General features: G+C 48.4%; 1 protein-coding gene across 1 annotated transcript; it reads left to right on the top strand.

Moving 5' to 3' along the window:
• Positions 1-14,131: 14,131 nt before the first annotated feature.
• LOC123155611 (uncharacterized) lies at positions 14,132-14,986 on the top strand. The gene has a single exon (XM_044573763.1). The coding sequence runs from the start codon at positions 14,150-14,152 to the stop codon at positions 14,984-14,986; it is 837 nt and encodes a 278-aa protein (XP_044429698.1). The 5' UTR covers positions 14,132-14,149.
• Positions 14,987-18,389: the final 3,403 nt, after the last annotated feature.

Below are 18,389 nucleotides of genomic sequence, written 5' to 3'. Positions count from 1 at the left end.
GTGCTGATGAAACTCTCCCTCGACACTTTGCCGGATCAAGAGTTCGAGGGACGTCATCGAGTTGAACGTGTGCTGAACTTGGAGGTGCCGTACGTTCGGTACTTGATCGGTTGGATTGCGAAGACACGTTCGACTACATCAATTGTAACACCCCAAAAATTTAACCAAGTTTTAAATATTAAAATTTTGCCAGGAGTTTTAAAATTTTGCATTCTGGATTTTTCTGTTGATTTCAGAACTCTTCTTTTAATGTTAAGGAGTCTTTCCCCAGTGGAGCTTTCCAAAATATATTGGACTTCTATGCTCCCTATATAACTTTTCTTAATCAATAGAATTATTTATTAACTTATTTCACCCTGAGCTTTATTCATTAAAATGACTTGTTTTAAGTTTGGAGCTCTTTTTGTACTACAACCATTTGATATATTTAGCGAAAAATCTAACCAAAATTTGGAGATGTCATGTGATGTCTCTAAATAACTTTTGTGCAATAATATAATTATTTCATTGCATATTTTGAGTGTTGCACCTGTTTTTCAAATCAGGTCCAGTGGGCACTTTTGCACTATAGCCTAATTAAAAATTTCCCTAGAGCCTCCACCAAAATTATGGGATGTCAGTGGTAGCATGCCATCCTACTTTATGCAAAAACCTAGTGTTGTTCTTTGGAGAAATTAAGTGCACCAACCTCTTTTTCATTCTGGACCAGACTTGTGTTTTCTACTGCAACCCCATTCTTTCTTGCTCTAATGACCTTGTGCTTTCTCATGCTTGTAGTCAACCCTGCAAAACCCCTAAGTCCAGGAGCATGCACTCTTTGGAACATTTTTGGTCCATGCAAGGATGCCATTTACTCCCTGTCCAGAATTGTAGTTTTGCAAAACTTGCACTAGCAAGTTTCTCCTTTTGGCAAACTAACTTCACCACCCTCTCATACATCCAAAGAGACCCCACTCTGGGAGATTTGGCCACCCCAAGAACTGCCTAGATGCCTTTGGCATTTTGTCAAACACCCTAAGTGCATAGCCAGATTTGGCATGTTTTCAAGTTTACATTGTGAACTTGAGCCCCTGACCTATCCACCATGTCCCTTGATTCCCTTGCTAACCCTAGACTAGCCCTGTATCTTGCCAGCCTCAACCGCGACCTCTAGGTTGCCCTGGCATTTCATCGAGCACGTCCCGGGCATGCTCTGGGCGCGCCCAGAGCGTGCGTTTGGCACGCACGTGCGTCCGAGTCGCCGCGTCCCGCCCCGCACTCACTCCGGTCCGTGACCGACCGCAACCAGCACGCCGTGTCCCCTTCTGCACCCCACGAGCCCCGCAGCTCTCGCCACGTCTCCGACAGGATAGCAGCTAGCCGCCACTGCCGCCGACAGCTCCTGTGCTGGCCAGCGCCGCCCAAGCCACCTCCGCTCGCCAGCTCGCCCTTGGAGCAGTAGCCGCTCGTCCGCTAGCTCCTGCCGCCATCCCCAGCCTCGCCACGATGCCCTGCAGCTATAGAAGATGGTCGCCGGCGCCCTTATCCGCGGCCACCGCTGAACCGCCTCGACTCGCCTATTTAAGAAAGCCCCGAGCCCGTTCCTGCACACAGGCAACCTCAGGCCACCTCCATGGTGCTTCCCTAGCTCGCAATCGACCCGGGGAGGTTTTCTTCCCTGTCTCCGGCAACTCCTGCCGCCGCCACCGCCCCGGCCATTCCGGCACCACCAGGGCCTCCCCCTCTCCACTCTCTCCACCAGGAACTCTCTCTCCCTCCCGTGAACCTTCCCCCCTACTCGATTTCGATCGGGAACCACCGCAGCCCCAAAACCACTTTGCTCCCGAGGCCTCCTCCGCCGCGAAGCTCACCGTCGGCGACCCCCTCCACCCCCGCCGACCCAACGACCACCGTGAGGACCGCCCCGGTCTTGCGGATCCATCTCTACTCTCTGGAGCCCGCGGGGAGCAGGCATTCGCCGGCGTTGATCACCGTCGCCTCGCCTCCGTTCGGGTGAAGGAAGAAGAAGGAGGGATGGACTAGTCAAACCTGACCAGTGGGCCCCCTGGACCCACTGTCAGTGACCCCGCCCCAGTCCACGTGGGTTAAGGGGAAGCGTATTTCCGAAATATGCCTTCGACGTGTACGTAAATATTCGAAACGTTTTCTTTTTCTGTTTTATTTTAAATAGCAGATTTTGACCAAACTTTGACCGGCTATATCTTATTAATTACAACTCCTAATAAATTAATTCTTTTTCCTACCTCTCTCAAATATTGTCTAGTTTATTTTAAGATTTATTTGAAAAAATTTCAAAACAACTTTTTGTGCTGTTTTGATTTTGTGTGTTAATTCACATATTTTTTTCAAAATAGGATTTTGAAGAGAGGAGAAAGATTTCAAGATGTTTTGGAATGCACCCTTCTTTCCCATGACCTGAAGGCAAGCATTCTGAACCCTGGTGTAATTTTTGTGTGTGTTGTTTGACTCGGTGACAACACCACCCCGACACGAGCATACGTCATTTTATGTGAGGATGTGATCCTACTCATGAGTGCATGTTAATGATTTTTATGCTGATGAGTTGATATGGAAATCACCGTCATATGCCTTTCATGCATACCAGAAGGGAAGCCGGGAAGGCCTCTGTCTTGGGTAGACACGGTCTTGTTCCTTGTCCTCCATCGAGACGGTCGTGTCCGGTATGGCATGATGGGGTATGTCGCGTGGTGTTTCTATCTGTTGGTTGAAGTGTATGCATTGTTATGCTAATCTTTCAGAGAACATTACAACCTCCTGAGTCGACCGTAGATCGAGTCTTGTGCCAGTAACCCCCATACTTGCTTCGTACTACCACTCGTCTCTACCACAAGTAGGGTACGGTTCAGTAAGTTGTCAACCCCTTTCCTAGCACACACCATACAAAGAGGCCATGGTGGAAGATACCGGAGGCATCCGGTAGTCATGCCACCGGGTCCGGGGGCATGGGTGTTTCGGTTGTAGCCGAAGGGGGTAGCTCCCCAGTTTGCGCGCGGTATAAATTTTATGATCCTATGTTACGTCGAGGTTGTAGCCTCCCCACTTAGAGTTTTGCTTGACAGGTGTCGTGGGTGATTCAAGACACATGTGAGTTAAGCTGGTGTGTGCAAGTTATGTGTGTTTCCAACAAAAAGACCGTAGACGGAATTAGTCCCGGTGGACTAAAGGAATCCATCACTCATGGGTAAAGAGTACACCCTCTACAGAGATTAAACCTATTCGAATAGCCGTGTCCATGGTTAAGGATTACAGTCTGGGATGGGTCAAGTGTCGGTCTTAGTGTCGGTCTTCGGAGGTGAAACTATTAAACCAAAACTGGAATCACGACTCGTGACTTGTGATAATTATGATTATAAATTTTTGTTGCGAACTAACCCGTGATATTATTGGTATTATCGAATATCCCTGGGATGGTTCTACCTCCTGGATATTCACTATGTTTGTCCTTTTTAAAGCCCTTTATGTGGTGTCGCTAAGACGCCCGACCGTGGCATTTCTTTTAAAGCCCTTTATGTGGTGTCGCTAAGACGCTCGACTGTGGCATTTCTTTTAAAGCCCTTTATGTGGTGTCGCTAAGACGCCCGACTGTGGCATTTCTTTTAAAGCCCTTTATGTGGTGTCGCTAAGACGCCCGACTGTGGCATTTCTTTTAAAGCCCTTTATGTGGTGTAGCTAAGACGCCCGACTGTGGCATTTCTTTTAAAGCCCTTTATGTGGTGTCGCTAAGACGCCCGACTGTGGCATTTCTTTTAAAGCTTTTTATGTGGTGTTGCTAAGACGCCCGACTGTGGCATTTCTTTTAAAGCCCTTTATGTGGTGTCGCTAAGTTACCCGACTATGGCATTTATTTTAAAGCCCTTTATGTGGTGTCGCTAAGACGCCCGACTGCGGCATTTCTTTTAAAGCCCTTTATGTGGTGTCCCTAAGACGCCCGACTGTGGCATGTTGTTACTTATTTCATAATTTTAATACTACTATGTTATTGCATATTCATAAATAGCAAGCTTGCACGCATCAGAGTTTTATTTATCTTTTATGACTGATGTCATGAGCATAAAATATTTACAGCACATCATTGTTATATTATACCTGTGTTCATAATGTTTGCGAGTACATTCAAAGTACTCACTGGCTTGTCCCTGGTTATTGTCTTGGCCAGATTTTTCTTGCGCGGAGAGGAGCGACCGTGCCGACAGTCCCGGAACCTAAGCAACGGAGATAGCAGCCTCGCGAAGATAGGAGTTAACCTGGTCAGCTGTTCCTGTGGGAATTGGAGTCCCAAAGACACTGATGATCCACAAACCGCTTCCGCCGCCGATCATTAGAAACCATTTGTTGTACTCATAGGCCAGAATTGTCTTGTACTACATATTTTGTATTTTGCTTGGAATTTCTGTATCAAGTTGGTGCCTCATCAGCTAACAGTTATCCTGGGGCTGGTGAGCACAAGGGCCATTTTCTGGAAATTAATACCCGGAGAATCGGTCCCCACAAACTTGGTACCAGAGCCAGGCTGACCATTGGCTAATCCTATCTTAGCCAGGTCGAAAACTTAGGCAAACCAACCCACCAGACCCTAACCAAAACCCCAGCCAAGCTTCCCGTGCAAGATAGCCACACAGTGATCCCGACACTTTTGGCAGTCGGTGCCCAACCTATCAGCCTAGCCTGTCGATCACACACCAGTGACCGATGGCTAAAATGTCTCATTCGCAAGCGTGCGAAGGAAGACTCCGTCCCCTTTTCTATAAAAAGGGCACGCTAGCCTCAACCCAGCACAGCACAGCCTCTTCCCCAACCTAGCCACAATGCCTGGTCCCATAGTGCACAATGAGACCACAGCAACCAACCTTGGAGGTTTCGTGACCATACTCGCAAACCTCACCCGTCGTGCCTATGCGTTAGAAGAGCCCCCAGAATATGTTGTGTACCAAGGACCCATGAGCGGTGAGGACCGCCAATTCTGGGCCACTGTGCACATCTATGGTAGGGGTCTGTCGCCAGAACGCCCCTACAGGTTCACCGGAAGAACAACTTCCTTCGAGCCACAAGCCATCCAGCTAGCCGCTCGAGAGGCTATAGTTCAACTCCGGCAGTTGTCGCCCAGAGTTAACTGTCGCTCGTTCTACTACTACCCCAGGCGTGAAGGGTATGGTAGACCACCCCAAGTTGCCAACGGAGATCACGAGACGGATCCCGCATTGTTGCACCTAGTGCGCTATGTAAGTGCACTAGAGGCATTGTTCGATCGAATCACTATTGATCTGATCGCAGCTCGAGGAGAGCTGGTTCGCAGAGCCCCGGTAAGCAGGGAAACCGAGCCCGACGCCGACAACCCAGTCGTGCTATTCGGACACCCGATCGAGACCCTGAGGTCAGCTCCAGCCAGCGGCCAGGGTGCCTTGATGACCCCATAAGTGCTTCGTCACCTTTTGGGAGCACACTCCAACGGAATTGTGGCCAACAATCCCCGCGATGGTCATCATCGCTACCCCGACCCTGCAGTTCCTCCACCATCTCCGACTAATCCCGACAGTGAGACACGTGGAGAAGCCTCGACATCCACCAGGCACGCCCGTTTAGACATAAACGAGGTAGACTAAGCCGTACGAGTAGTACCGAGTCTCAGTGTATCCTCGCTTGTAATCGTGTAACCTTGTGAATAAACGCAGCCTGTCGTTGTGCCTCTGTTTTAATAGTAGCCTTGCGTATTTTGTCAGCGCATAGTTGCACAGTTTCCGGGCACAGCTACCAAAACCAACCCCGACGACACCCACAGTAACACGTCTCTTTATGAGATATGTGTATCTCTGACACTGACCCCGACCTTTGGAGCTGATCTGGCAGATTTATTACCTTTCACCACGGTAAATAAACCAACCCAGATGCTATATAAGAAGGCCACCTTGTGACCTTACCCAGCAACCCTCACCTCGTGCACCACTCTCACAACCATTTCTTGCCATGCCGAGCCCTAGTATTTATCGGAGAACCCCAGATGCAACCCCAGGTAGCTTTGTCAAAATATTGTGGGACTTTACCTGCAGTACCATGGGTTCTACCCAGCCACCCCAGTACGAGCTGTTCAAATCGAGAATCACCCCTTCCACCTCGGAATATTGGGCAGCAGTACACATCCCTCCCATAGACTCCAACCAAGATCCAACGGAGGTTTCCTTCGTGAGGAAATCTATGCCGACCCCACGCTTGGCCATAGAAGCTGCTGCGAACGAAGCAATTGCTCGTCTTCGATTCGCGGTACCCTATGCCCGCGAACGAGGATATTATTATTTTCCGAGCCGTGCAGCACCCGGAGGAGTGACGTCTTTTCCCGGTGGGCGGATTGAGAGAGACCCAGTACTGGCCAACCTTATCTAGTACATCATCGCTCAAGAGCATTTGAACCAGCAAGTGATGGATTATCTCCAGAGTCTCATTGATCTGGATCCTCAGATTGCCATCGGCAGACCACTGAGGCCCGACCCGGAGAGACACATACATCGACTGGTCAATCCACTTCCTCCGATAGAAGAGGAGTGTATTCCATTGCCAGAGACTTTTTCTTGAGACCCCGTCCAGTTACCATTCTCTTTTTAGATGTCACTTCTGTGTTTGTTATTTCAGCATTTATTATTACATTGTAACTTATGCATGGCACCTCGAATTTGTGTGGCGAGTCGAATATTTAGTTTCTACTTATATGAGTGGTTTTCTTCGTGAGTAACTTGTGTAACCGCGAAAATCCTGGAATGAGATTTCTTTTCCCTAAGTTGCTGCATCGTTTATCCTCTCACGGCATGGATTATTTTTATTCATGCAGCACCACGGCAACAGACCCACAACCACTCGGACTCTTACACTGCTTACAAATACACGCAACCATGTTGCATCTCACCAACCACCCCTCTAAGTACTCCACATGCCTCCAAGGGAGAGATTAGCGGATAATCATCCGTATACTAATCACCTCCGGCACACCGATAACAGTGAATAACCGGAATTACGCCTAATCCTCGTGATCACCTCCACCGCGGAGAGCCAGCACCCAAGCGACAGCATCACGGCGATCATCAAAGATCATCGCGCACAGGAGCACAGAGAGCCCCAGCACTGCCGCCAGCCCTTCACACACCAGGATCACATACCAGTCCGGCACCGTCTCCGCCATTGGAGCCTCGTCTCGAGCTCCGGTGAGCAGTAATGGAGGAGAAGGAGGAGGAGAAACGAGGCCAAGTGCGAAGATGAAGAAGGAGCACCGCGGTCGTTTTATAGCTCAAGATCGGTGTACGGTGGGCGAAGTCCACCAACGCCGCTCATCGCCCGATCGCCGGTGTTCGGAGGCGGATCCGCGAGCAGTGCCAACAGCGCACTGGACCGCGAGGTGCGTGCACACTGCGCCGGCAACAAGCATGCCACGCACTACTGCAGTACGGCCTAGATGCCCTACGCGCTAAACATCGCCGGTGGAGAAAACCGGGGAAAAGCACGTGGGAGAGAGGAAGAAGAGAGAACCAGAGGAAGAAGGAGAGACTGACAGTGGGCCCCGGCCCCACCTGTCAGCCAGAGGGAGCACTGTGCTCTCGGGTACGACCAGCGTATTGTAGAATTTAGAATTTATTCTAAATTCACGCCGTCCAGCGTAGAAATCACTCATTTTTCCTAAGTGTGGAACTTCTCCACACAGCGCCAATATCCCACACTGTAGTTACTCACCACTTATTGCCCTCTCACTGTAGCCACTTTTACCGCTTGAGTAAAATGATCTTTTGACCAAGTAAAAGTATTTTTGTTTTACAACCCTTAGCAAACTCGAGGACGAGATTTTTCTTAAGGGGGGTAGTAATTGTAACACCCCAAAAATTTAACCAAGTTTTAAATATTAAAATTTTGCCAGGAGTTTTAAAATTTTGCATTCTGGATTTTTCTGTTGATTTCAGAACTCTTCTTTTAATGTTAAGGAGTCTTTCCCCAGTGGAGCTTTCCAAAATATATTGGACTTCTATGCTCCCTATATAACTTTTCTTAATCAATAGAATTATTTATTAACTTATTTCACCCTGAGCTTTATTCATTAAAATGGCTTTCTTTAAGTTTTGGAGCTCTTTTTGAACTACAACCAGTTGATAAATTTAACTAAAATCCAACCAAAATTTGGAGATGTCATGTGATGTCTCTAAATCACTTTTGTGCAATAATATATTATTTCATTGCATATTTTGAGTTTTACACCTGTTTTTCAAATCTGGTCCAGTGGGACACTTTTGCACTATAGCCTAATTAAATATTTCCCTAGAGCCTCCACCAAAATTATGGGATGTCAGTGGTAGCATGCCATCCAACTTTATGCAAAAACCTAGTGTTGTTCTTTGGAGAAATTAAGTGCATCAACCTCTTTTTCATTCTGGACCAGACTTGTGTTTTCTACTGCAACCCCATTCATTCTTGCTCTAGTGACCTTGTGCTTTCTCATGCTTGTAGTCAACCCTGCAAAACCCCTAAGTCCAGGAGCATGCACTCTTTGGAACACTTTTGGTCCATGTAATGATGCCATTTACTCCCTGTCCAGAATTGTAGTTTTGCAAAACTTGCACTAGCAAGTTTCTCCTTTTGGCAAACTAACTTCACCACCCTCTCATACATCCAAAGAGACCCCACTCTGGGAGATTTGGCCACCCCAAGAACTGCCTAGGTGCCTTTGGCATTTTGTCAAACACCCTGAGTGCATAGCCAGATTTGGCATGATTTCAACTTTACATTGTGAACTTGAGCCCCTGACCTATCCACCATGCCCCTTGATTCCCTTGCTAACCCTAGACTAGCCCTGTTCTTGCCAGCCTCAACCGCGACCTCTAGGCTACCCTGGCATTTCATCGAGCACGTCCCGGGCATGCTCTGGGCGCGCCCAGAGCGTGCGTTTGGCACGCACGTGTGTCCGAGTCGCCGCGTCCCGCCCCGCACTCACTCCGGTCCGTGACCGACCGCAGCCAGCACGCCGTGTCCCCTTCTGCACCCCACGAGCCCCGCAGCTCTCGCCACGTCTCCGGCAGGCCAGCAGCTAGCCGCCACTGCCGCCCGATAGCTCCCGCACTGGCCAGCGCCGCCCAAGCCACCTCTGCTCGCCAGCTCGCCCTTGGAGCAGTAGCCGCTCGTTCGCTAGCTCCTGCCGCCATCTCCAGCCTCGCCACGATGCCCTGCAGCTACAGAAGATGGTCGCCGGCGCCCTTATCCGCGGCCACCGCTGAACCGCCTCGACTCGCCTATTTAAGAAAGCCCCGAGCCCGTTCCCGCACACAGGAAACCTCAGGCCACCTCCATGGCGCTTCCCTAGCTCGCGATCGACCCGGGGAGGTTTTCTTCCCCGTCTCCGGCAACTCCTGCCGCCACCACCGCCCCGGCCATTCCGGCACCACCAGGGCCTCCCCCTCTCCACTCTCTCCACCAGGAACTCTCTCTCCCTCCCGTGAACCTTTCCTCCTACTCGATTTCGATCGGGAACACCGCAGCCCCAAAACCACTTTGCTCCCGAGGCCTCCTCCGCCGCGAAGCTCATCGTCGGCGACTCCCTCCACCCCCGCCGACCCAACGACCACCGCGAGGACCGCCCCGGTCTTGCGGATCCATCTCGACTCTCTGGAGCCCGCGGGGAGCAGCCATTCGCCGGCGTTGATCGCCGTCGCCTCGCCTCCGTTCGGGCGAAGGAAGAGGAGGGAGGGATGGACTGGTCAAACCTGACCAGTGGGCCCCCTGGACCCACTGTCAGTGACCCCGCCCCAGTCCACGTGGGTTAAGTGGAAGCGTTTTCCAAAATACGCCTTCGACGTGTACGTAATATTCGAAACGTTTTCTTTTCTGTTTTATTTTAAATAACAGATTTTGACCAAACTTTGACCGGCTATATCTTATTAAATACAACTCCAAATAAATTAATTCTTTTTCCTACCTCTCTCAAATATTGTCTAGTTTATTTTAAGATTTATTTGAAAAATTTCAAAACAACTTTTTGTGCTGTTTTGATTTTGTGTGTTAATTCAATATATATTTTTAAATAGGATTTTGAAGAGGAAATTTCAAGATGTTTTGGAATGCACCCTGCCTTCCCATGACCTGAAGGCAAGCATTCTGAACCCTGGTGTAATTTTTGTGTGTGTTGTTTGACTCGGTGACAACACCACCCCGACACGAGCATACGTCATTTTATGTGAGGATGTGATCCTACTCATGAGTGCATATTAATGATTTTTATGCTGATGGAGTTGATATGGTTGTGATGGAAATCACCGTCATATGCCTTTCATGCATACCGGAAGGGAAGCCGGGAAGGCCTCTGTCTTGGGTAGACACGGTCTTGTCCCTAGTCCTCCGTCGAGACGGTCGTGTCCGGTATGGCATGAGGGGGTATGTCGCGTGGTGTTTCTATCTGTTGGTTGAAGTATATGTATTGTTATGCTAATCTTGCAGAGAATATTACAACCTCCTGAGTCGACCGTAGATCGAGTCTTGTGCCAGTAACCCCCATACTTGCTTCGTACTACCACTCGTCTCTACAACAAGTAGGGTACGGTTCAGTAAGTTGTCAACCCCTTTCCTAGCACACACCGTACAGAGAGGCCATGGTGGAAGATACTGGAGGCATCCGGTAGTCATGCCACCGGGTCCGGGAGCATGGGTGTTTCGGTTGTAGCCGAAGGGGGTAGCTCCCCAGTTTGCGCGCGGTATAAATTTTGTGATCCCATGTTACGTCGAGGTTGTAGCCTCCCCACTTAGAGTTTTGCTTGACAGGTGTCGTGGGTGATTCCAGACACATGTGAGTTAAGCTGGTGTGTGCAAGTTAGGTGTGTTTCCAACTAAAAGACCGTAGACGGAATTAGTCCCGATGGACTAAAGGAATCCGTTACTCGTGGGTAAAGAGTACACCCTCTGCAGAGATTAAACCTATTCGAATAGCCGTGTCCATGGTTAAGGACTACAGTCTGGGATGGGTCAAGTGTCGGTCTTAGTGTCGGTCTTCGGAGGTGAAACTGTTAAACCAGAACTGGAATCACGACTTGTGACTTGTGATAATTATGATTATTATTTTTGTTGTGGACTAACCCGTGATATTATTGGTATTATCGAATATCCCTGGGATGGTTCTACCTCCTGGATATTCACCATGTTTGTCCTTTTTAAAGCCCTTTATGTGGTGTCGCTAAGACGCCCGACTATGGCATTTCTTTTAAAGCCCTTTATGTGGTGTCGCTAAGACGCCCGACTGTGGCATTTCTTTTAAAACCCTTTATGTGGTGTCGCTAAGACGCTCGACTGTGGCATTTCTTTTAAAGCCCTTTATGTGGTGTAGCTAAGACGCCCGACTGTGGCATTTCTTTTAAAGCCCTTTATGTGGTGTCGCTAAGACGCCCGACTGTGGCATTTCTTTTAAAGCCCTTTATGTGGTGTCGCTAAGACGCCCGACTGTGGCATTTCTTTTAAAGCCCTTTATGTGGTGTCGCTAAGATGCCCGACTGTGGCATTTCTTTTTAAAGCCCTTTATGTGGTGTCGCTAAGACGTCCGACTGTGGCATTTCTTTTAAAGCCCTTTATCTGGTGTCGCTAAGACGCCCGACTGCGGCATTCTTTTAAACCCTTTATGTGGTGTCGCTAAGACGCCCGACTGTGGCATGCTTGTTATTTATTTCATAATTTTAATACTACTATGTTATTGCATATTCATAAATAACATGCTTGCACGCATCAGAGTTTTATTTATCTTTTGTGACTGACGTCATGAGCATAAAATATTTACAGCACATCATTGTTATATTATACCTGTGTTCATAATGTTTGCGAGTACATTCAAAGTACTCACTGGCTTGTCCCTGGTTATTGTCTTGGCCAGATTTTCTTGCGCGGAGAGGAGCGACCGTGGCGACAGTCCCCGGAACCTAAGCAACGGTGATAGCAGCCTCGCGAAGATAGGAGTTAACCTGGTCAGCTGTTCCTGTGGAAAATGGAGTCCCAAAGACAGTGATGATCCACAAACCGCTTCCGCCACTGATCATTAGAAACCATTTGTTGTACTCATAGGCCAGAATGGTCTTGTACTACATATGTTGTATTTTGCTTGGAATTTTTGTATCAAGTTGGTGCCTCATCAGCTAACAGTTATCCTGGGGCTGGTGAGCACAAGGGCCATTTTCTGGAAATTAATACCCGGAGAATCGGTCCCCACATCAACCGCGTTAAACTAATGCTTCCGCTTTCGGTCTACGAGCGTACGTGGACACACTCTCCCCCTCTCGTTTCTATGCATCTCCTAGATAAATCTTACGTGATCATAGGAAGTTTTTTGAAATTGCATGCTACGTTCCCCAACATGCTCCTCCGATACCTCGCTGAGGGATCTGACGGTTTTCACACTGTTAGTACTAATTTTCGTCCCAACTACTTCCGATTGTGTTCAAGAGTTGTTTGAACGATGTATGGTTGGTTGTTTGCCTCTTCTTTATGAAAGTTGGGGCGAGGAAACACCTTTCTTTCAAACAAAAAACTCTTACATTGCAATTTGCTTTTGTTGAGGTTAGAATCCGCTTTGATACCTATATTTTGATCTGAATAATTTATTCATTTGTTTTGACTTTCATGTAAGATATGTATAAGTTGACACTTTTTTGAAGGTAACATATGCCTTATTCATAAACAGGAGTAAGGTACAACCATAGATACCAACCTGCTAAAACCAGAAAGACAATAGAACCCTTGCAATAGCCTAGAAGAACCTCAGTCAAGAAAGAAAATTACAGTCAAGACCGAAGAATCCCCTGAGCTAGATGCCAACATTCGTCACTCGCCTCCGGCACCACCACAATGGCTACCCAAAAAAGGGGACATAACCACTTTTGACGTGAGCTCGATGTGGCTCCATCATTGATCTGCAATTTTTCATATCTCCAAAGTAGCTCGGTAAAGATGTAGCCATTGCCATTTAAAGAATCTAGTAATGGCAACAACCCGAACACGCCATCAAACTCCAAGTCTAGCACCCCCCAACGACATCGAAGGAGGAAACCTGACGTGTCAGCCTTCTACCATGATTCACTACCTTCCAGCTACCGCCAATGTAGATTGCCGTCTGTACTGGCTCCTAAACCTCCTGTGCTTTGCGCCAACGCCGAGCGAACACGGTCGTAAAGGGGAAGCCTGATGTCACAAGCCCACCACAAGAATATTGCTCCCGCTACCTTGTCCTTGTTTGAAGCCTTGAATAGACACCCAAATGGCCAAATCCATCACCGACCATAGAGCAGAACGCCTCGTTATTAGATAAGGAACTACAACTTCTTTGTTCTGCGTTGTCGTAGTCGCCGTTGAGGCCAATATGTCAAACAAACAATCTAAATCAGAAGAATATTTAGGGGGCAAAAAAACACAAGAAAATCATCTGATATTGTAAACGAACACATGCACAATAAAAAAAATGATGTTGCATTACTACAACAAGGTTTGTCTGTCCTCCGATAAGGGAGGAGCGATGACGACGGCATGCCTTCGGCTCGTTCCATTGCTTGCAGTCATCGCTGGATGGTCTACGAACTTGGATGTATTTTTTTCTTCTAGTGTTTTTTTACCACCTTGACAGTTGATGAGTAGCTTGAAAGTTTTTCTCACAAAGAAAAAAGAATCAATTTTTTAAAAAATTAATCATACTTTCTTTGTAAACTAATATAAGACTTCAGTGATCTAAACGCTCTTACATTAGTTTACATAGGATTAAAAAAAAGATGATTGACAAATGAACAATGGACCGAAGAGAGTGGGTTGGGCGTGTACGGGCGTGTTAGTTAAAAACTGTCATGGTTACGGTCTGCTGCGTAGGATCGAGATCGGTTGGCCAGCAAGACGTCAACACGCGTTTAGGAGACGCCGCCGACCATTCGACGCCTTTTTGCCGGTTAGGACAGTACGCTAACTTGTTGGAATTTCCCTCGAACTGGCCAACTGGGGCAGTACGCTAACTTAGCCATGAATTTCCCCGCAGCGCCAGTGGTTGCTTGGGAGCGTGGACTTGCGCGCCACTCCTGGAAACTCTATAAATAGAAGTGCCCGGCATTCGCTTTGCCCAGAGAGTCCAGACATTTGCCGGCCGGCGAGAACCATGAAGATCAAGAAGAGTATCGTGAGCGCTCCTCCGGCGCCGCCGGCTGAGATCGCCTCCCACCCCATCCATCCTGAGCACAAGCTGCTGCTTGTCACCACCGATGACGTGGAGTTCAGGTGCGACGGCTGCAAGGAGAGGTGGGCCGGCGGGAGGTACACCTGCGAGCACTACGGCGAGCAGCAGCAGCACCGCGACTGCGGCTTCGACCTCCACATCGGCTGCGCGCTCGCGCCGGACGTGCTGGAGATCCCTCTGTTGTTCGAGGGGTGCGCGTTCGTGCTCCTCCACGAGCCCCCGCCTCCCGACCCCGCTGACCACAGGGTCTGCGACGCGTGCGGCGAGAAGGTGCTCGGCCTCGTGTACCACTGCTTCGACCGCGACCTCGACCTCCACCCGTCCTGCGCGCGCCTGCCTCAGAGCGTCGACCTCGACGGCCTCACCTTCGAGCTCTGCCGCGACCACGTGCCGAGCCGGAGCTGCGTCCTCTGCAAGGGGCGCCGCTGCCGGCGCAAGTTCTTGTCGTATCGCTCTGAGTGGGACGGCGAGGCCGTTTACCTGCACGTGGCCTGCGTGAAGGAGATGGCTTACGAGAGCCTCAAGTCCGGCCACGGCAGCCATGAGGGCGGCGGGAAGATGGTCGTGCAAGCGAATAAAGCCCCGTCTTTGAAGGTGGCGCTGGCGCTGAAGAAGGCTCAGACTAGCACCAAGCGCTTCAAACGTTTCCTTAAGATTGTCGGATTCTTCGCTCGCGTCGTCATCGGCGTGATCTTTGGGGACCCGACGGCGATGATCGCTGCGGTTGTGGAGGTTGTCTTCTCCGGCGGCGGCGGATAGCGGGTTGTTCTATGGATGTGTCATCTTTGGATGTTTTTGTACAAAGAAGTTTGTATCTACTGGCTGTCATGTCAGATTGTAAGATAAACAATTTTGGGAGGATTTAGGTGTTTGCTTTGTTTTACTCTTATTACCCATGTCGTCGCTCGACTGTTCAAGCTCAATTCATCGAGAGAGAAAATGTACTGGGATTTATCGTGAGTGTTCGTCCATAAGTTGGCTGAAAAATATTATTTCTTTCAGTCACTAACTCACTAAAAAAAAACTATACATAAGGAGGCAGGCGCTAAGTTCACATACTCATAAAAAATAAGTGTTGCTACTTTCGCATTTTTGTTGCATCTACCATGGCATGGATCAGTTTTTTTTTGTTTATTTTTGCGAACCGAGTCTTTGTGAATTTTCTTTCTGAAAAGATGACCCCGGCTTCTGAAAGATGCATGTAACTACTTTATTAATTATTCATAAAAACCGTACGAAGTAATATATCAATTTTCTGAAGCCCCCAGCAAAGTAATATATTAAAGTGATGGAACCAAATCGCTCATATTCAAGTCTTAGATTTACTACCTCCCTTCGGGTTTATTAGGCCCCCTCTTATTTTGGGCTAAAGTTTGACTTAAAATTTTAACTAACAAAATGTAAACTATATGTCACAAAAATTATGTTATCGTAATGGAAATATGCCCTGGAGGCAATAATAAAATTTTTATTATCATATTTCCTTATTCATGATAATTGTCTATTGTTCATGCTATTATTGTATTAACCTAAAACCGTAATACATGTGTGAATACATAGACCATAATATTTCCCTAGTAAGCCTCTAGTTGAGTAGTTCGTTGATCAATAGATGGTTGTGGTTTCCTGACCATGGACATTGGATGTTGTTGATAACGGGATCACATCATTAGCAGAATGATGTGATGAACAAGACCCAATCCTAAGCAAAGCACAAGATCGTGTAGTTCATTTGCTAGAGCTTTTCTAATGTCAAGTAACATTTTCTTAGACCATGAGATTGTGCAACTCCCGGATACCGTAGGAATGCTTTGGGTGTATCAAACGTCACAACGTAACTGGGTGACTATAAATGTGCACTATAGGTATCTCTGAAAGTATCCATTGGGTTGGCATGAAACGACACTGGGATTTGTCACTCCGTATGACGGAGAGGTATCTCTGGGCCCACTCGGTAATGCATCATCAGAATGAGCTCAATGTGACTAAGAGTTAGTCACGGGATCATGTGTTATGGAACGAGTAAAGAGACTTGCCGGTAACGAGATTGAACAAGGTATGGAGATACCGACGATCGAATTTCGGGCAAGTAACATACCGATGGACAAAGAAAATCGTATACGGGATTGATTGAATCCCCAACATCGTGGTTCATCCGATGAGATCATCGTGGAACATGTGGGAGCCAATATGGGTATCCATACCCCGCTATTGGTTATTGGCCGGAGAGGTATCTCGGTCATGTCTGCATGGTTCCTGAACTGGTAGGGTCTACACACTTAAGGTTTGGTGACGCTAGAGTTGTAATGGGAATTGAGGGAGTCCTGGATTAAGGGGTCCTCGGACAGCCGGACTATATGCATATGCTGGACTGTTGGGATATGAAGATACAAGATAGAAGACTTCGTCACGTGTCTGGATGGGACTCTCCTTTGCGTGGAAGGCAAGCTTGGCGATTCAAATATGAAAGATTCCTTTCTCTGTAATCGACTCTATGTAACCCTAGCCCCCTCCGGTGTCTATATAAACCGGAGGGTTTAGTCCGTAGGACAACAACAATGATAATCATAGGCTAGCTTCTAGGGTTTAGCCTCTACGATCTCGTGGTAGATCAACTCTTGTAATACTCATATCATCAAGATCAATCAAGCAGGAAGTAGGGTATTACCTCCATCGACAGGGCTCGAACCTGGGTAAACATTGTGTCCCCCGCCTCCTGTTACCATTAGCCTTAGACGCACAGTTCGGGACCCCCTACCTGAGATCCGCCGGTTTTGACACCGACATTGGTGCTTTCATTGAGAGTTCCACCGTGTCGTCACCGTAAGGCTTGATGGCTCCTTCAATCATCCATAACAACGCAGTCCAAGGTGAGGTCATCCCCTCCGAACGGATCTTCGTATTCGGCGGCTTCGCACTGCGGGCCAACTTGTTTGGCCATCTGGAGCAGATCGACAACTACGCCCCTGGCCATCAGGTCAGGTATGGAGGCTTGAACTACACCGTCGACGTCCGTGGAGATTTGATCTTCGACAAATTCGAACCCACGACAGCCGCACCCTGCCGCCATGATGAGCATGACCTAAATCTGGCATCGGACTATGCTCAGGAGATAGTGCCTGTAACCGCTCTGGCCCTAGATCCAGAGCAGAGTGCGCCATCCAAGGACGGGAAGCTCAACCTCGCCATGGAAGCCGCAGACTCAGCGGTGCTAGAGCCAAACACAAATCCGACCTCCAACGAGGCCTCTGTCATCGGAACCTCGGACTCGTCTCCGGCCATAGGCTCCGAACCGCGTGTATCCGCACCCATCGAATCTGATCGGGCGCCGATCTTAGAGTTCAGCTCCGCGGACATCTTCCAACACTCACCCCTAGGTGATGTGTGAAACTCATTAAAGTCTCTCTCCTTGTCAGGAGATTCTTGGCCGAACTATGTCCGGCTTGAGTGGGAAGCGAACGATGAAGAACTTCGTTACCCACCCACCACCCACTTGATAGCCATTGTCGACGATTTGACCGACATGCTTGATTTCGACTCCGGAGACATCGACGGTATGACGACGATGCCGGAGAAGAACAGAAACCACCGCCCACAGGGCGCTGGACAACCACCTCCTCATACGACATATACATGGTGGATACACCCAATGAAGACAATGGCGATGACAAAAAGGATCCAGTTGAGGATAAACCTCCTGAGAAGCAGCCAAAGCACCAACGTCAGCGGCGCCGCTCTAAACCTCTCCATAGTAAAAACAGCGATACCGGCACAAGAGGGAATAACACCCTGGACGATGATGAAGACAATGAAGACCCCGTAGACCCAGCAATGGAGCAAGACGAGCAAGGTGACGGCGAACACAGTTCGGGGCCCCTGTCCGATCATAGCGATGTCGAAGACTCCAATTATCAACCTGTCTCCAAAGAGGAGATCAGTCTGGATGACGATGCATTCATCGTCCCGGAAAAACAATTGGAACAAGAACACCTCCACCAGAGACTTATCACCACCACGAGGAGCTTGAAGAAGCAGAAGCAACGGCTTAAAACCACACATGATATACTCAATGATAAATGGAGTGAAGTGCTCGACACTGAGGAAAAATACGGCGGTAATCGTCAAACAAAGAGCTACCCCAAACGCAAATTGCTGCCCGAAT

Source organism: Triticum aestivum, chromosome 7B (genome assembly GCF_018294505.1).
Source record: "Triticum aestivum cultivar Chinese Spring chromosome 7B, IWGSC CS RefSeq v2.1, whole genome shotgun sequence".
NCBI lineage: Eukaryota > Viridiplantae > Streptophyta > Magnoliopsida > Poales > Poaceae > Triticum > Triticum aestivum.
The sequence above is the reverse complement of the archived record's forward strand: the minus strand, read 5'-3'. Positions and strand labels throughout refer to the sequence as shown.

Bases quoted from the DNA above. Each gene is read 5' to 3' on its own strand.
- LOC123155611 (XM_044573763.1), top strand. From the start codon at position 14,150: ATGAAGATCAAGAAGAGTATCGTGAGCGCTCCTCCGGCGCCGCCGGCT.